Source organism: Diadema antillarum, unplaced genomic scaffold (assembly GCF_040938485.1).
Source record: "Diadema antillarum isolate AM-2024a unplaced genomic scaffold, OU_Dant_1.0 scf00000208, whole genome shotgun sequence".
NCBI lineage: Eukaryota > Metazoa > Echinodermata > Echinoidea > Diadematoida > Diadematidae > Diadema > Diadema antillarum.
In genome coordinates, this window is record NW_027271097.1 from 1,390,059 (window position 1) to 1,407,370 (window position 17,312).

At 36.9% G+C, this 17,312-nt stretch overlaps 1 protein-coding gene across 1 annotated transcript in view; it reads left to right on the forward strand.

The window, feature by feature from the left end:
• The window catches only part of LOC139724199 (uncharacterized), a 130,190-nt gene that overhangs the window by 21,846 nt on the left and 91,032 nt on the right, over positions 1-17,312 (forward strand). Inside the window, exon 2 of the mRNA XM_071635343.1 lies at positions 16,326-16,466. Within this exon, the coding sequence (XP_071491444.1) occupies positions 16,326-16,466 (141 nt within the window). The remainder of the gene's footprint in view (positions 1-16,325; positions 16,467-17,312) is intronic.

The following is a 17,312-nucleotide window of genomic DNA, read 5'->3' on the forward strand; positions in this document are numbered from 1 at the left end:
TTGCAATAAAGCCTAAAATGTGAGGAGATTTCAATATTTTTCTCAGTAGACCGTAACTGTAGATGGTCTATCTAGAAACGATTTCATTAAAGATATTGTTCACATTTTGTATATTTAACAATACTGAACATTCTGATCAACGTTTTTACATCAACATTGGTAATTCTTTCTATCCTTAACTCACATTCTAGATCTATTTTGAAGCACTAAATCTGGGGTTATGTTTCATCTGAAATGGTAAATAATGTCTTTAAGCAAAATAGGTGTAATGAAGATGGCATGGTACAACTGTACCTACATGTGTAGGTATGTGAATTATGCTGCCGAACAAAAAAAAAAAAGAAACAGAAAAACAAAAACACCCACCTTAAGCCTGAAACACAGAGTAAAGTTAGTGTACGTACTTGGGTCATTCCATCGGGTTGGGGCAGAAATTGTGACATCAGAGTCCAAAAATAAAAGTGTGATAAATGGATTGTTTTGTTTATTCCAAGTTTTGTGGGACAATTCTTCAACTAAATCCACTCAAGGCTTCATAATACTGTCCTTCATATTTGAGTAAACTGAGAAACAAGATTTGACAAAATACCACCATTACATGGACATCATTTATCATCCTTGCTAAGACTATACTTGCTTACCTTCAAAATAAAAGGAGTTGATCTCAATCACTCCTAAGAAACTTTTTACTAACAAAATTGTTAATCACTTTGTTCCACATTTTTCAACATGGTGCAAGTATTTTGACAGATAGAGCATCAATAAATGGAACATGAGACTCCTTGTGTATAGCAGTACCATGTTCTGTGTTGTTCTTTTTTCTCACCAAGCAAAGAAATTCAATTTATGATGGAATGTAGAACTAGGTACTGAAGAGAAATCATGCCTAATCAGAATGCAATAATTTTCATTGGAAATACTTGACCACTTTTTCTGGCCTGACCTTCCATTTTTTATGTTACCACCATTACATGGACATCATGTCTCTGTAACAGAGGTATAATTGGGAGCATTATAACTAAATGTCCATCAAGGGTCATTACATACCAAATTTCACTTTTTGCCACAGGACCAATTAATACTACTACTGTTGTACTAGCAGAAAAACACCTTGAATGTCAAATTCTTTGGATGGAAATAAAAGGACTAAATATTAAAGTTGAAACGAGAATGCAAGAAATTATTTACAAGTGATTTTCAAAATCATACTAATCCTGTTCAAGTTTCCACTTCAGTTTGTCTTTTGAATCATGTCTTTTTCTGTGTAAATACAAAAAGACTGTTAAATCTTATAATTTCTAAATCTTTGATTACTTTAAAATGTCAATATCTCTTTCAAGACATTACCTTAAAATGTGCATGCATCTGTTACATGGACATAATGTCCACGAAATGGTGGTACAATGGCACAGAACTAACAGTCTGATAATGGTATTATAAAACTTGTGATACTTGAAATGATATCAAATGTACACATGTGTATGGCAAGTTGCATCCTGATGAAAAAAAAAATGGATGAATGCATGGCAAAATGTTTATTTTTTGGCACAACGTGTGCATCCCCCCTCCCTTTTTTTCTATAAAACTGCAAACATTTAGATTTTATGACTTTGTCCGAGCAGTAGATGTGTACAACTGTTACTTTATTCTCATTCACATAACTTTTTCTTGACCTGGTAAATGAAGGAGAGTAAGAACACATAATGTTTGAGTACTCAATGATTGGTGTTTGACAAAAATAACTTATTCAACTTATCATTTTGATTTGTATTACTGTTACATGGATATCATGTCCCTGTAATAGTCATATCGAATGGTATTACATTACTGAATTTTGATAGTTGTCCAGTATCAACCACCTGATGCAAACTCAATATAAACTCAAGCAAAGGTGTACATCACATCCAGGCAAGCTTCTAAAATGTGTAGCAATGAACAGGTAAGAGTTTGTCTTCCATACACAATTATAACTCTGAGACCTTTGATGCATTACCGAAGAGATGTACGAAAAAATGTACTAGTTTATTTCTCCTAAACTACAAGTATGTCAAGACATGGCATTACAACGACAGCACATGGTCGATATGTTCCAAAAATACTGTAGCTTGTTGAATTTGATTACTTTAATTTTCCTCACTTACATGGACACACAATAGAATTGAATATTAATTGCAGTATAATGATGTCATCCCTGAACTTATAAGTGGATAAAACATTAAATGTGAACATGCAAAAAATACTTGGTAAGCACAAATAGTTGTTAAAATGAATACCGGTACATATTTAAAATCTATATATATTGCATTAAAAATTAACATTGAAAATAATCACACATGCTTTTGCTTTCTCATATTATAACAAATACCCACTCCAAACAAATAGAAGATAAATTTCAAGGATAGTGAACTGAAAAAAAATAATAATAATACGCGCTGACAGGTTGATCAACATTCTTCACGAAGAAGTTGTGACTCCATCAACTTTCAGCACTCATCATTCTTCATTTGTTGTTGTTTTTTTATCACTAAAATTGTATTTCATATCAATTAATTTGTTTTGAGAGGGTGTAGTTTGGGGAAGGCTACCAAAATTATAGACCGATAAATCTAGCTCTTGTTCGGTGGCTTCATGCAAAATGTACTGTCGGCAATGAAGTCAGATCCACTCCTGACCGCAAAGTTAACGAGAGGCTACCAAGCAAGAGGAACATTGATTGGTCTACCAGAATTATAGCTTAAAATGAATTGGACTGTGGTCATGCAGCATTATGCACTAAGTAATATTTTTGTCCTGACACAAATCCCACAACCAGAACTTATGTTTCACAGGACATAGAGAGACTACCTGATCTAGTGCCAGTAGACTACCTGATCGTAGTCGGTTTCTGAGGATTCAGTCCATACTAACTTATCATATTTTGGTGGAAAAAATATGCCTACTTGCAAATGAAACATGTTGTCTAACAATCAAAACCTGTCTGTACAGAATTCTAGTAATAAAGATATTACTTTCTTTGAGGCCTTTATAGCAACTCTGGAATAAAACGGGCAATGTCTCACTTACAGTTTTCACTTACACGAAAAGAGGTATGTGGGACTGTTATAAGAGATTCTGGACTATTGGGGATAATTTTTTTAACTTAAAAACACTTTCTCCATTATAATATGTTGACACATTTTCATGATAGGGGCAATTCCACGGTAACTAGGACACAGGTGCCAAAAATTCAAAATGATATTTGTTTCAAACACCATACATTTTCAGACAGTACTTGAGTTGAAGTTTTAAGAATCATTATGTTTTTCAATAAAAGTGGCCATTTTGATTTTCAAAATGGCTGCCAAAATATGCCTATAACTCAATGGTGAAAAGAGTGGATTGTGGCATAACTTACTCTCTGTATATCCACTTTATTAGTACTCTAAACAACAATCTTTTATATGTATGCAGTTACCAGAGAAGTCTTTTACCACACGATAGAAAAAAAAGCTGGTTGCTTTAAAGAATTTGATAAAAACTTTTAATTACTTTGACGATGATGGATGTAACGTCAGTTACCAAAAACAAGGATTTTTAAACTTTATTCATCAAAGAAAGTGAGCTTTATGATGTAACTTGGGATTTCTAATGTATGCCCATATGCCTTCATTTCAATACCAGAAATAAGGATACTTGGCATACTGGAGAATCAAACAGATCACTACAAAATGTGTAACGTCAGTTACTGAAACGTCATACACTAGTATGTAACGTCAGTTACCATGACAGTAATTATAACTGAGGCAAAATTTTTGACTCTTGGCCATTTCAATACATCTGGGAAGTCAACTTACAACAAAGAGCAGCAATCCCTTTCATAGGGAATGATGTCATTACCATGGTATGTCCATGGATATATTTTTTTCATTTTATTTTATTTCTAAATTTATTTATTCACTCATTTACCATGATTATCTTTTTTTGGGGGGGGGGGAGGAGGGGGCTTGAGCTTTCGATTTTTGATTCAGCACAAGTTTAAGGCTAAATCATCTGGAAGTTTAGTTTGCCACATGCAGTACGCACTCAAACATTCCCAGTCCTACGGGATGATAAAGCTACCAAAGTTTTTAGGCCTAATCAATGACATGATTGTTTGTTTTTTATAGAAAAGGTGGTTAAAATGCAAACTTGTGCACAGCTTTATACCAACAGTTACAATCTTCACCAATGTTTGCTTTTGCCAGCATTTTTTTTTTCTGGAAAGTTAATAGTCAAGTTTCCACCTCAAGGCAAATGCACAAACAGATATTTCTTCTCTTGAACTTAAATGTGTGGTGTAGTTAACATGGCACATCTTGTATTATGGTACGTAAGGCATGTACTCATTACTGTTTGAAACTTAACACTGATGTTGCTCAAAGTGAGAGGGCATTCTAGGGTTTAAAAAAAAATTGTTCATACAGTGTGTATTTGTTGATTACTTTATTCTATTCATGCAGGGACATTATACAATACATGATAATTATGAACAGGAAGATTTTTTTTTTAATTGATCTTAGAATTCTTTTGTTGCAAAGTCCAATTTCTTGGTATCTGGAATGTATTTGCAAGCCGTGATATTACAGATATCAGTGTAAAAGAAAAGAAAAACAGTTAAATTACTTCAATCAAGGAATAAACCAATAATGCTCTTTTGACCAAAAAAGCATTTATTTTTCTTCTTCACAGAGAAATATTAAAAAGTGCTACACTTTTCATTTAAATTGATTGATGATGGAGACCTTTTTTTTTTTTAATTTATGGCCCTAACAATGCCTTGAAGGAGGAGTAAAATAAAGAAAAGAAGAAGAAATATATCACAATAGATTTCATACATATTTATGCATATTTATGAGTTGATAAGTGTGTTTTCCCCATGACCTGAAATATATTTTGATTTTTTTTTTCAAGCACAAAAATATCCATGTTTTGTGTAGTACGGTACTGCAAGGTATTATGGGTGGAGCACTCTAGATATAGAAACTTTCCTGTTCATTAAATAAAACAAACAAACAAACAAACAATGTCATGTCAATATACATGTATTTATACGTGGAACTGCTTAATCTATCAAAGGCTCTGTGTAATCATAAATGTTGAATTAGAATTCAATCTTCAGACAAATGTCAAGAAATATCCTTTTGTGCATTTACTTTATTTTTGCCCAACTGTGCTATGCCGGGGAGGGGGGGGGGAGGGGGGGGGGAGCAACCCATTTGTGTCTTTAGATTTTGTTTTAATTTGTTGCTAAGTAGTTGCCTGGGATTGTTACTGGTATATTGCAGCAGTATAATAACCTGTTGAATAAATTAGTTCTCTGTAAACCCCATGGCAATGTATGTGTAACGTCAGTTACGTAACGTCAGTTACTGACATGTTTACCTTTAAGTTTTCATAGAACACAAAGAAAATGGACTAATGTTTCATTTCATTTGTGTATTTATGACTGATGAACCAAGGTATGACTCCATATCAAACAAATCATTCTGAATGGTCAGAATTATGAAAAATCACAAAGCTATTCCCAATCATGATTTTGCATGTGTAAACCCTATGGCAAATGTAAGCGTAACGTCAGTTACGTAACGTCAGTTACCGTCATACCTTCACTGAAACTGGCATGGTGCTAAAGGGAGACAACTAAAGTGCACATTATTTTGCACACCTGTTCCCAAGAACCTAAGTGTATTGCCATATTAAACACATAAAGGTTAAAAGTCAGGGACATGAGATATTTCCATTTAAATCTACACCATAATTTCCCATGTCCTTTTTCCGTAACGTCAGTTACCGACACATTTTCACTTGCTATGTGATAAGAAAAGCAGTTTGAGAGAAAAACTTTCCACCTATTTCTTCATTCTCATGAACTTATTCATCAATGCTAATTGCAAGCCCCAGGTGCTTTCATTCACAAAACTACAAGGTAAACAATTTCATGAAAATCCTTATGCGTAACGTCAGTTACCGTGGAATTGCCCATAGGTTAAATTGATGTCATGAAACAAGTACCAATATATATCGCCTCATTTATGTCACTTTAAAAAGGAGAACTTCTTGGAAATCCAATCCACCATTACAGGGACATTGCTGGAAGATCAGCCACTGCAGGGCTTCAGAAGGCACAATATCAGATTGATTTATGTGCACATGGTTTTCAGCTTACCTCCCATCCTCCTGATACAGCAAGGTCTCTTCTCCAGTCTCTCTTTTTTTGTGCATGCCATGAAATGTGATCCACCGTTACAAAATCAGCCAGGACATGCTCAAAACACCGGTGACCCTCCATTAGTTTACATAACATAGACCTATGTTTTCAAAGCTGATCTTTTGATGAAAAGTTGCCTACCACCTGCCCTTTATTTCTGACACATAGCCATGGAAAGGATAATTTATGAATGCAAGTAATCTACCACCATACCACCGTTACCAAAAAAGTTCAACTAGGACATCGCATGTAACGGTGGTATGCCTGTGGTTGAGGAATGATTTATGACCTGAAGTCACTTTTCATTTGCTATCCTATTACTGTTTTGCTGATAAACAAATGTTGCTTTATCAATTGTGACCATCTGATTCTGACTTTGTTTATATGTCAATCAGATATCTTCAACTGAAAACAACCTTTTTAGATGTCACACTTGGTACCCAAAAAAAGAGCATGGACATCATCACTAAAAGACACACCGGCACCAACTCTTGTGATTCAACGTTTTTATTTCTTCGTCAAGTAATCACCAACACAATTACCTTCCCACAAAACCACATTGCAACATCAAATACCTAATGAAATTTTCAGGATAAAGCGAGCAATTCCTTTGGAACACAAAAAAGTGCTGTTGCCCCAACCCCGTGGAATGACCCACTTATTAAAATTACCTGCCACATTTACTACCTTCTCTCATTTAACAATTGATATAATAATCTGACTGTAAAATGACAGATTATACAATTCTTTGATTGAAGAATAAGCAAGTAAAGCAAGTTGTGCACAATTGTGGTCAGCTACAGTGTAGATGGGAACATGCTTTGATATTTTTTTTTTCATGTCTGTGCACAAAATGTTCAGCTGTGCAGAGCAGTGGTGTGTGAATACAGCAACTCCTGCCGTCTTATATCTAGTATGTACATACTTGAGTATGTGGAGGTAAAAATCAAAAGATTAAACACTGAAACAAACAGACAAAGTAAGAATAGTCCTCTCTGTTTCAAAATGTAGGTAGTGAAATTGGCCAGGACCATATGCATTCAGAACAAATATGTGTCTAGCCCTAATGAATGGTGATTTCAATCTGACCAATACATCATCATACTTGAGTTGTGGCCTGATTAGTCGAGTTCCTGGGTCACCATACAAATGTAGATGACCTTTGTAAAAGAACCATGAATCTATTCATGTAATGACTGACTATGACTACTTTCAAGCCATACATTCATTATTAGTTTCAAGTTGAAAGCATTGCATATGGTGCATGTACAGACAGAAGTAATAAGAACAGATACCATGTACCTGTGTTCTGCTTGTGTGTTATGACACACACACAGTCCATTGTCAGCCCCCCCCCCAAAAAAAAACAAACAAACAACCCACCAAACAAAACAAAACAAAACAAACCAAACAGCATAACAACAGGTACATGACTGATATAAAGTTCATGTACAATCTTGTACACCTTGTGTACATGTACAGCCCTGCCACAGTAATTGCTTCATACTGGGGAGGTGCTAGAGAAGGAGAGACAACTACTGCTCTCCTTTGAAGTCATGCACGGCACCGCCGAGAAGTTATGCGCTTAACTACAGGTGTTACCCATGTGCTTTGACAAAAGAGAGCATCAATAATCGGGACTAGCCCTCTCACATCTAGAAATACTTGCCCCTACTGCAATTTGCTCTCTCTTTCAATGTGATGGCAACAATGAATTTGTGTACCTTGAATTGGAGCAGCGAATCAAAATGCAGTGTAAAACTGACAATTTTAACAGCAAATAGTTTAAAAGCATGCTGGAACACGCTTTAGCGGAGTACTTTATTTGAAAGATCAAAATATCCCAGATTAAAAGATAGAAAACTAACATGCGGAAATGTGCGCATTACAGAAAAATATTAGGTTTTTAAGAGGGCCTAATTTTCATTTCATTTCGATTTACACATTACGAAGAAATTAGGAAATATATGTTTATAATATTGAATTCTTTCCTAAACTATTCTAAATCAGTTCGGGTATTTCATTTGAAATTTTACGGTGAAATAAAGCTTGTAATTCAACGAAAGGTGAAATGCGCTCTTCGTCTCCGAACATCGTCTTGCAACTAGAGCGGTGCCTAGCATGACTTCAAAGCGTAGTGGAATGCTAGACATCCCATTGTAACGCCTTGAACCCAAACATGTGTTTGCATGAATTACGAAGAGTTGCCACTTCATCTCTGTAACACCTCCCTGTTCATACTTTATGCTCCTGTTGATAGTTTGTATTGTTGGTGGTGAGGAACCACAAATGGTAACATCCGCACCAAAGCTCAAACAATCAGCAAGACAGACCAGTGGTACATGGCTGTGTCTGCTCCTCCAATTTCATCTGATTGTTTTTTTTTTTTTTTTTTTTTTGATGACTTAAAAGTGGCAGGCCATAGCAATCATCAGTATAAATCTGTATTTAGTCTAGATGCATTTTTGATTGTTTTAAATAGTAATTATGTCACTCAGTACTGTGGTTATTAGGATATTCTATCCTGTGCACTGAGCAGTTAAGGTGATATCAACCTGACAAATGTTCTTATGCTTGAAAGGCTATGGGGTCACGAGTATGCCCATGATATTCATATGTTCCAGATATAGAAGAAATTTAATGACAAAAATTCCTTCACTCACCTGGAACCATAAATTAGCAGTTTGAATTACTCTTCATGCTTACAGTACGCGCAATAGAAAACGCCCGACGAAAGTGCGTCCAAATTTCGTCCCGACGCTTTTTTCGTTGTTGATTTCGTCGGGGACGTTTTCAACGCTTTTTGCGTCCAGACTTCATGGACGGATTTTGGACGAATTCAACGAATTCAACGAAATCCCCGAACGCTTTTCCGAAGCTGTGGACGCATTCAACGCTTTCAGCGCTTTCAACGCTTTCAACCCTTTACACGCGATCACACACACACAGGAAAGTTAGCTCTAATCGCGAATTGCTAGCTCTTCTTTCGTCGAAGTTCTCTAGGTTTCCCGTCCATTTCTCTCATTTTCTCTCTTTTGCTTTCGTATCATTGTATCCCTTTCTTTTCAGAGTACAATCATACTTTAGAGAGTATTTTTTCTCATTTTTATTAAGTGATTACCGTGTTTGCCACAATTTGGGGTGAGTTTTTGTTCGAGTGTTTGTTGAGTTTTTCGATTGAACGATGTATCCATTATCTTCGTGTGTGCGAGAATATCGTACCCACTCGTTTGTTTCCGTGTAAGTATTTTTACCGTAAAGTGTCTTCATCGTTCGTCTTCACGCATCGGGTTTTCACCCTAGTTTTCCTCATCGTAGTTTTCCACATCCATTTTTTTTTCCGGTGCAAGATACTCTGTGTATTTTCTGCTACGGTAAAATGCCATCGTCGATATTTTTTGTGTATTCATCGTAGTTTTCCACCTCCATTTCATTTTTGTGTGCAAGATGTGTAGCTAGGTCTGCGATGTCTGAATCGTTTACAGATGTGTTTTGTGAGAGTATTAACCACGATGATTTTGAGGATTTTGAGGGTTTCGCGGTGGATGAGATCGACTGGAATGATAGTGATAATGATAATGAATCTACACTATCTAGTGGTGTTGATATAAGAGCTCTTATGATGATGCAATTTATTTCGTGTGACCGACCATCATGACGTTGGCGATGACGAGTACGAAACGAGTAGCCTATACATGTACAATGTAGGCCTGTAATGATCTAGACGAGAGTGACACTGACGACATGGCCTGGCCCTGGGGGCTGTTTTAGTGTTGCCTGGTGAGTAGGTGTTCCATTCTATCCTTTCAGTTATCTTTCTATCACTTTCTTCTTTTGACCCTGGATGAAAAAAAAAAAAACCCCTATCTTGCCATGTAAAGACAGAACACATACCATCATGAAATATCATGACATTACTAAAGTAATAAAAGAAATAAGTAAGCGATGAAAATTCTTGTTTGTAAAATCATAAATCAAAGGTGATTTCATATGAACCAGCTCTTTGAAACGTATTTAATTTGCCTATTGATACTTGCTTTGCAAGTATACATTTTCTCTCCCATGGACTTTGTGTCCCCCCCCTTTTTTATGTGCTTTAATGATTATTCTAATTTGTTTTGTCAATATCATCATTATTGCTGTATTAATATTACCATACTTTGATATGGTTAATTGCATTTGTTGATTGACTCTAACTTTCATTTTGTTGCCTCCTCTTGGTACTTGTACAGGTCCTTTCTAGGGCTTGCTGTTTGCTCACCCCCCCCCCCCCCCTTTGCTGTTGCTATTTCACTCTTTACCTTTCTTTGTCTCTCTGTTGTTCCTTATCTTGTTTGATGTTGCCTCCATATTCATCCTTTTCCTTCAATTGTTGCCCCCTGGCCCTCACGACCATTACTAACCTTCCCCTGCCTTTTGTCTGTCCATCCTCCTGCTCTAATCCCCCTCCCTTTACCTGTTGGGCTCCTTGCCCATGACATCCTACCCTCTCCTTTTGTTTTCTTTGTTCCTTGTCCCTTGCCTGTTCCTGACTGTTCTTGTTGTGTGAAGTCGCTTTACATGTGTGTGGTTGCTTTTTCTGCGTATTTGCCATTTTGCTTCTGACGAAGATTCTGCTATGATCGAAAACTTAGGTCCCTTTTGACTCTATCCTAAAAACATTCATGTACACTCCCAAAACTTGCTGGGCTAGTAATGAAAACTTCCATTATCTAGCAGGGGAGAGGGAATGCTTTCATTTTCTCAAGAGAGCTTTTGTGTGAGAGAATGCAAAACTTGATTGAGTGTTGCCAAGTTGTTTTCAAACTTCTTCATTTTATTTGATCTTGAGCATAATCACTTTCGTAAGTACATGTACAGTATTACGATTTCTTCTCCCCTGACTGTAATCGGAAAGTTTGCCATAAGGACGATCGCTAATGTGTTTGGATGTGCCGATATGCGAAACACGTGGTTCAAAAGAATGCACCATGTGCTACTTACAGTTGTACTGCCTTAAAGGTTACTGCAAGTTGAATGGATCGAATGCGCCATAGGCTTAGTTACGGTAAACAGTTTACGTTCGATGCGAATAATTATTACGTCTTTCAGGATCGAGGAATAATACACACAAAACATGCAAACAAACAAATCCACGAACGAGTGTTGATAACCAAAATTCATATGAAAAGTAATAGGCAGTTTTGATGAGCGTGAAATTTTATTGTCATGATTTTGCCGTTTAATCGGGTGGTGGCTGCATCACATAGGACATCTCAGTGAATTTGTCTAGGCATATGAGACTTTTCATATAAATCTGTGATTGCATTTTTGAGTGATTAATCAATTCCTTTTTACAGTTCGGGAACCAGAACATCAGAACATCTTTGCAATGATTCCTTTAACTCAACTCACCCGCGAGTTCTTCGATCGATATACTACACCAAATGCGCGCATTCTTTCGTCTGGCACCTGGGGTCTGGCACGCACCTGGTTTTGTGGAAATTTCCACAAAGGGAGAGGGTGGGGTTTTTCCAATCCCAAGAGACCGCATTATACACAAGAAGACAATCTCGTCGCTTCTATCATTTTCCGTCACTCGTGTTTTCCCCTTATTCTTTGCTAATAATGAACATTTCGATTGAACTTAACGATGGTTGTTCACACGTGGTTCCTTTTGTTGTGAGGTGTAGGTATTTTCTTTTTTTATCATTCTTGGGAGGGGAAAGAAGAGTAAAAGAGGGAAAACTTATTTAAATAAACGAAGGGCACGTACGCTCAGCATCCACAGCAAGCCGTCTTTTACATCAGCATCGTTGATTATCATCACTTGCACTATCATCAGGCATCACTCGGATAATTTTGTCCTTTTTTTTTATAAACATTTAGAAACACGATCACCATCACTCGAGATAAACACGTAGCAGTGGCAGATCCAGAGGGGGCGCATGAGGCGCACGCCCCCTTTATTTATCGTGGAAAAAAAAATAGAAGTGAAACCCGGAAGTGGCACCAGAAATATTAGTTGCGCCCCTCCCCCCTCCTGTACAGAATTCCTGGATCCGCCCATGCCTGTACGAAAATAAATGTCAACAGACAAAGTATCAACAACCTCCCTGACAACCACATAAACATTACCACAGAGCACACCGAAGCGGCTGGCATCAAACACCCTTCGAAATACTGCAGCAAAGCGCGAAATCGCCGTTACGAAAATGCATGTATATATACACAGTGCGAGGCAATTGAAAGATTACCTTTAAATATTTCAGAATATGAAAGGAACAAATAAAGTGATATGAAACGAAAGAAATCGTACACCAAACGAAAGGTATAACGACCTCCAATAGGCCCTTAGCCGCAGCATATCAATAAACATGACGTATAAGCACACGGAATATGCGTGTTTCGGATTCCTCCCTTCTATATTTCTTTCCTGAACTATTCCCAATGCCCGAATAAAATAATGACTAGTTTGTTACACTGATTTCTTCTTCTGAGGTAAGGAAGTTCGTTCGTCCGAAAACAAAAGGATTGACACTCCGAAGGTTTGCTAATCGGGCAATGCCCCCCCCCCCCCCCCCAATAAAAAAAACAAAACAAAAACAAAAACAAAAACAAAAAAAAAACAGCCCACAAAATGCTCGTTAATCAAAACATTGGTTAATAATGTTAAAGACGATAATAATAATAATAATAAAAATAATGATAATAATAATGATGATAATAATAATGATAATAATGATAATAATAATATAACAATAGACAGAAATAAAACAATATATGGCCCCCTATAGCAATTACCCGCAGCATGATTACATTTTCGAATCAACAAACATGGATAGGCACAAGGAATATGCGTGTTTCGGATTCGAAATAACGCCGTAACCATCGGAATAGCGCACCCGTTTTCTTTTTTTCGGAATAATGAACACCACGGAAATGAATAAATGATTTCAAACTAAGAATCCATCGTAATTCTTGCCTTAAAGATTTTCCTCCCTTCTATATTTTATTCCTGAACTATTCCCAATGCCCGAATAAAATAATGACTAGTTTGTTACTCTGAAACATGGTGTTGTGAGTTAAGGAAGTTCGTTTATCCGAAAACGAAAGGATTGACACTCCGAAGGTTTGCTATACCCATCGAACAATGGGGGAAACAAAATAAGAGTAATACATTTTATTTTCACACTAGGTACGAACATCTACAAGGTGTAAGGAATTTGCGTGTTACGGAACATTTTATCACTTTCGCATCAGCGAACTTTACGTGCATTGGGTACTACAAAAATGCCTCCCCCCCCCCCCAAAAAAAAAAAAAATGTATATATAATTACACCAACGCTTGAGCATAACAACAAACAAGCAATCAAACAAACAAATAAACAACTTAAGATTTAATCTCATAGCTGCTTTGAATATTTCACGTTCCGTCTGCATGACTGTATATATACTTCTTTTCAGAATTATCTCTCGCTTCCCGCTTCACAACTAGGAAATAAACGATGTCAAACTACAGGTATATAAGAATTAAACTTATTGTCTTACTCTGAATATAAAATTCATTATTTCAAAAGTTCGTTTATCCTTGAATACAACAGGCTCGATACTACAGTACTCCGAAGGTTTGCTAATCCGACAATAACGCACCTATCCAATCACAAACATTCGTGCATTTTCGAATTATGAATCATAATTTGACTATCACATTTACGAACATCTATTTTTCGTGTAGGGAAGTCGCGTGTATCTGAATGTTTCATTTTCGTCCTAATGAACCTTATGGGTGCATGGGTACAACGAACATGAACCTCAAACCCCCCCCCCCAAAAAAAAAAATAAAATAAAAAAAGAAAGAAAGAAAGAGCCAAGTCAAACTAAGAATCAGTCTGAATTAGTCGCTTTGAAAATTCCACGTACCGTCTGAATTATCTCTCTGTCCAATAAAGAAATAAACGATATCAAACTAAGAATTAAACTTATTGTCTTGTTTTGAATATTACTTTTTTTTTTGCTTTTCTGGGGCCCGTTGCATAAAACTTACCATTGAATTTCAATAGTAACTACCGTCAGCATCAATGAGTATAAAATTTACCGCTGATTTAAGACTTACCGCATAGAAAGGAGCGGTAAGTCCAGCGGTAAGGGTTTTATGCAACAGGGCCCTGATTCAATAAAAAAACGGGCAATGTAACGCGCAATTGCTGAAGAAAGAAAATATATTTAATGACCAAATAACGGCGAACAAATCCTTCTAATTTCTTTTTTCCTCTTTTTGGGGGTTAATTTTCTTTCTATACTCAAATGGATTTTACGTACACGCAATTTTAGTGAAACCATTTTCTTTTTGGTCGGCATTCTACGATAAGGTTCCTGTGGGTTCCTGTGGGTTCACCCTCGCCAAAATTGCGTGATTTCTCTTAAATACTATGAACCCGAATGATCTCTGATTGGTAATTTAGTCTATTTCATGATCAACAGTTGTTTATTTTCTGCTTGTAAAAAAACAAAAAACAACACGTGAACAATTAGTAGGCCTTATACTGGGTCTTGTCATACTACATCTCTGTTTCGTTCAGCCGAGCGAGCCATGCCATGGCAATTGCGACGCACATACGGCGCACTCGCCTTTCCCACACGTGCACATTCCCTGGTTACATGCAGCCCGCATACCAACATGTGATGTATCAGGTGACTTACAAATGCAGTGAATAATCTGCTAACGGTGCCGTACTTACAGCTAGGGTAAGGGAAACTAAAACTTTTACAAATTGCTTCAATGAAAACGGCATCGATGTATGTATACATGTTACCATTCTTAATAGTATTATGTGAATCAGGTGAATTCCACGCCTGTCTACTGTTCTCATTCCCGACCGCTGTGCTACTACTAGTACTTGTTGAGTCTAATCTTGCAGTGATTCTTGCCGGCTAGCGGCTGTGGATGTGGCCACTACACACACACGTGTGTACTGTATTCCATGTGCGCCTTGGATCACGGACGCTTTTAACGAAATTTGGACGAAACTGCCGAGCTCCGAACACGCATTTTCCGAACGAGCAACGCATTTGCCGAACGAAATTGAGCGGGCGGTCGTGCGTGAAATGCGTCCACAAAGCGTCAGAATCGTTGCTACTGGATCGATAACGAAATTTCGTCCAAATTTCGTCCAAATTTCGTTGCTACTCGATCGATAACGAACTTTCGTTGGAAAACGAAATTGACGGAGGCGTTTCTTATTGCGCGTACTGTAGATTGATAGCCCTGCATGAAGAAATTCTAGATACCTTACAGGTACATTGTAATCTATATGGTTAGGATAACTAGCTGTATTGGCAGTACATGGTACATTGTGAGTGGTTCTGTCTAGTAGTCATAGCATGCTTGCATGAGCCCCAGGGCGTTATTGTATCCCCAAAGGACGCGTGAGCTGCTACCGGTCATAATTGGTCTGCAGTGTCCACTGGCATTATCAACCATGTACGTCCGCACAGACCGTACTGTAATTAGCGGGCACAAGCCATTTGCATGTTATGATGACCAATAATATCTGCCCCCCTCACTGCAAAAATCCTGTTTGAGTGATAGTGATGTGATATGATGGATGCTTGTTATTTTTCCTGGGTGATCAGTACTCTGGTTGACTGCCATTCCCCTCTGCTTACAACCAACCAGTCTAGATTTATGCCCATATCACTTAATATGATATATTGGCAAATAATTCAGCCAATTTCATGGTTATCCATTTCAAGGACAGTGATTTCTCTCTCAGAATAAGACCTTTTCCATTTCATATTGACTGAATTTCCTCTTTTGTCTGAAATTTCATAAACATTAAAACCACATCATTTTCTTATTCAGACAATTCTCTCCATTTTCCACAATTACAAAAAAAAAAAAAAACCTTTCTGTAGTATGTACAAGTGTAAAGTGTAGGGTAAATAGATGTTACATGGTACAACTTATCATGCCTTTGAATGAACTGATCTTTCAAAATAGAGAATGAGAAAAAAGTTCTTCTCTACATATTTTTTATATGACATCAGTAACTGATGAGAGTGGCATATTATTCTCATTTATGATTCTTGCTTTTATTTCCCATTATTCTCCATCCAGATGCAGTTGACGAGTACTGGTTTGAGCAGTGCTACAAAGGCTGCATAAAGGAGCAGGGAAGATTCCCTTGCGAAAAGGATTCTTTTGAATGCGGCGAGTGTTTATACCCCTTGACGACTTTACAAGATGGCAAATGCAAAGGTAAAGAGATACAGCGTGCAAGCACATAACAAATTCAGATAACAAATCAGTTATGTTTTAATTAATTGTTGCCATATGACTATTTCTAAGGATTTAATTTCTCCCTCTGTGGTCAAGAAGCTTGAGAATTTTATATTCAATCACACATTATCCACTCATACAGTTTCATAACACCTAACATTACCAGCATTTTGTAAGACCCCAAATTTTTACGTGCATTTTAATTTCACGAATTTCGCTACAGCCAAGATTTGCAAAATTGAAATGAATGTCACCGATAATTCACAAAAATTTCATGGCATGAAAAATCTGTCTGCTCCAATTTGCAAAAATTTAATGATGCAAAAATTTCTTGATTTACGGTAGTCATTAGGCGAAAAGCTGCCATATATTTTCTTCACCAGTGGTACATGTTATAGATGCCAGTAATTGATGTAGCAAACTGTTTGGAAAAGCTCTCAAGGTAGTTTACCAGTATAAAGTTTGTAGAGTTTGCTGTCTGCAACGTGATCCATTATTGGATTTGATGCTGCATCACTGAAAATCCTGACCTTCACAAAATGAGAAAGTTACGAGTCATGTTTCTTGACATTGCATACGCCAGACATCTCTTTTTACAAGACTAGGGCAGACAAATCTCGATGGCACACCAATATATGTATTGGTTCAGGCCAGAGCACATATGGATTTTACAAATATATTATATCGCATACATACAAAAAGGTACTGAATGGAACTAGAAGAGCCATGCTATGTAATACTTGTACTTATGCACATATTGCTGAACTCAAGAGACATCTGCCTTGGTGTGCAGACCAAAGTACTGTAAAACACGATATTTTCACG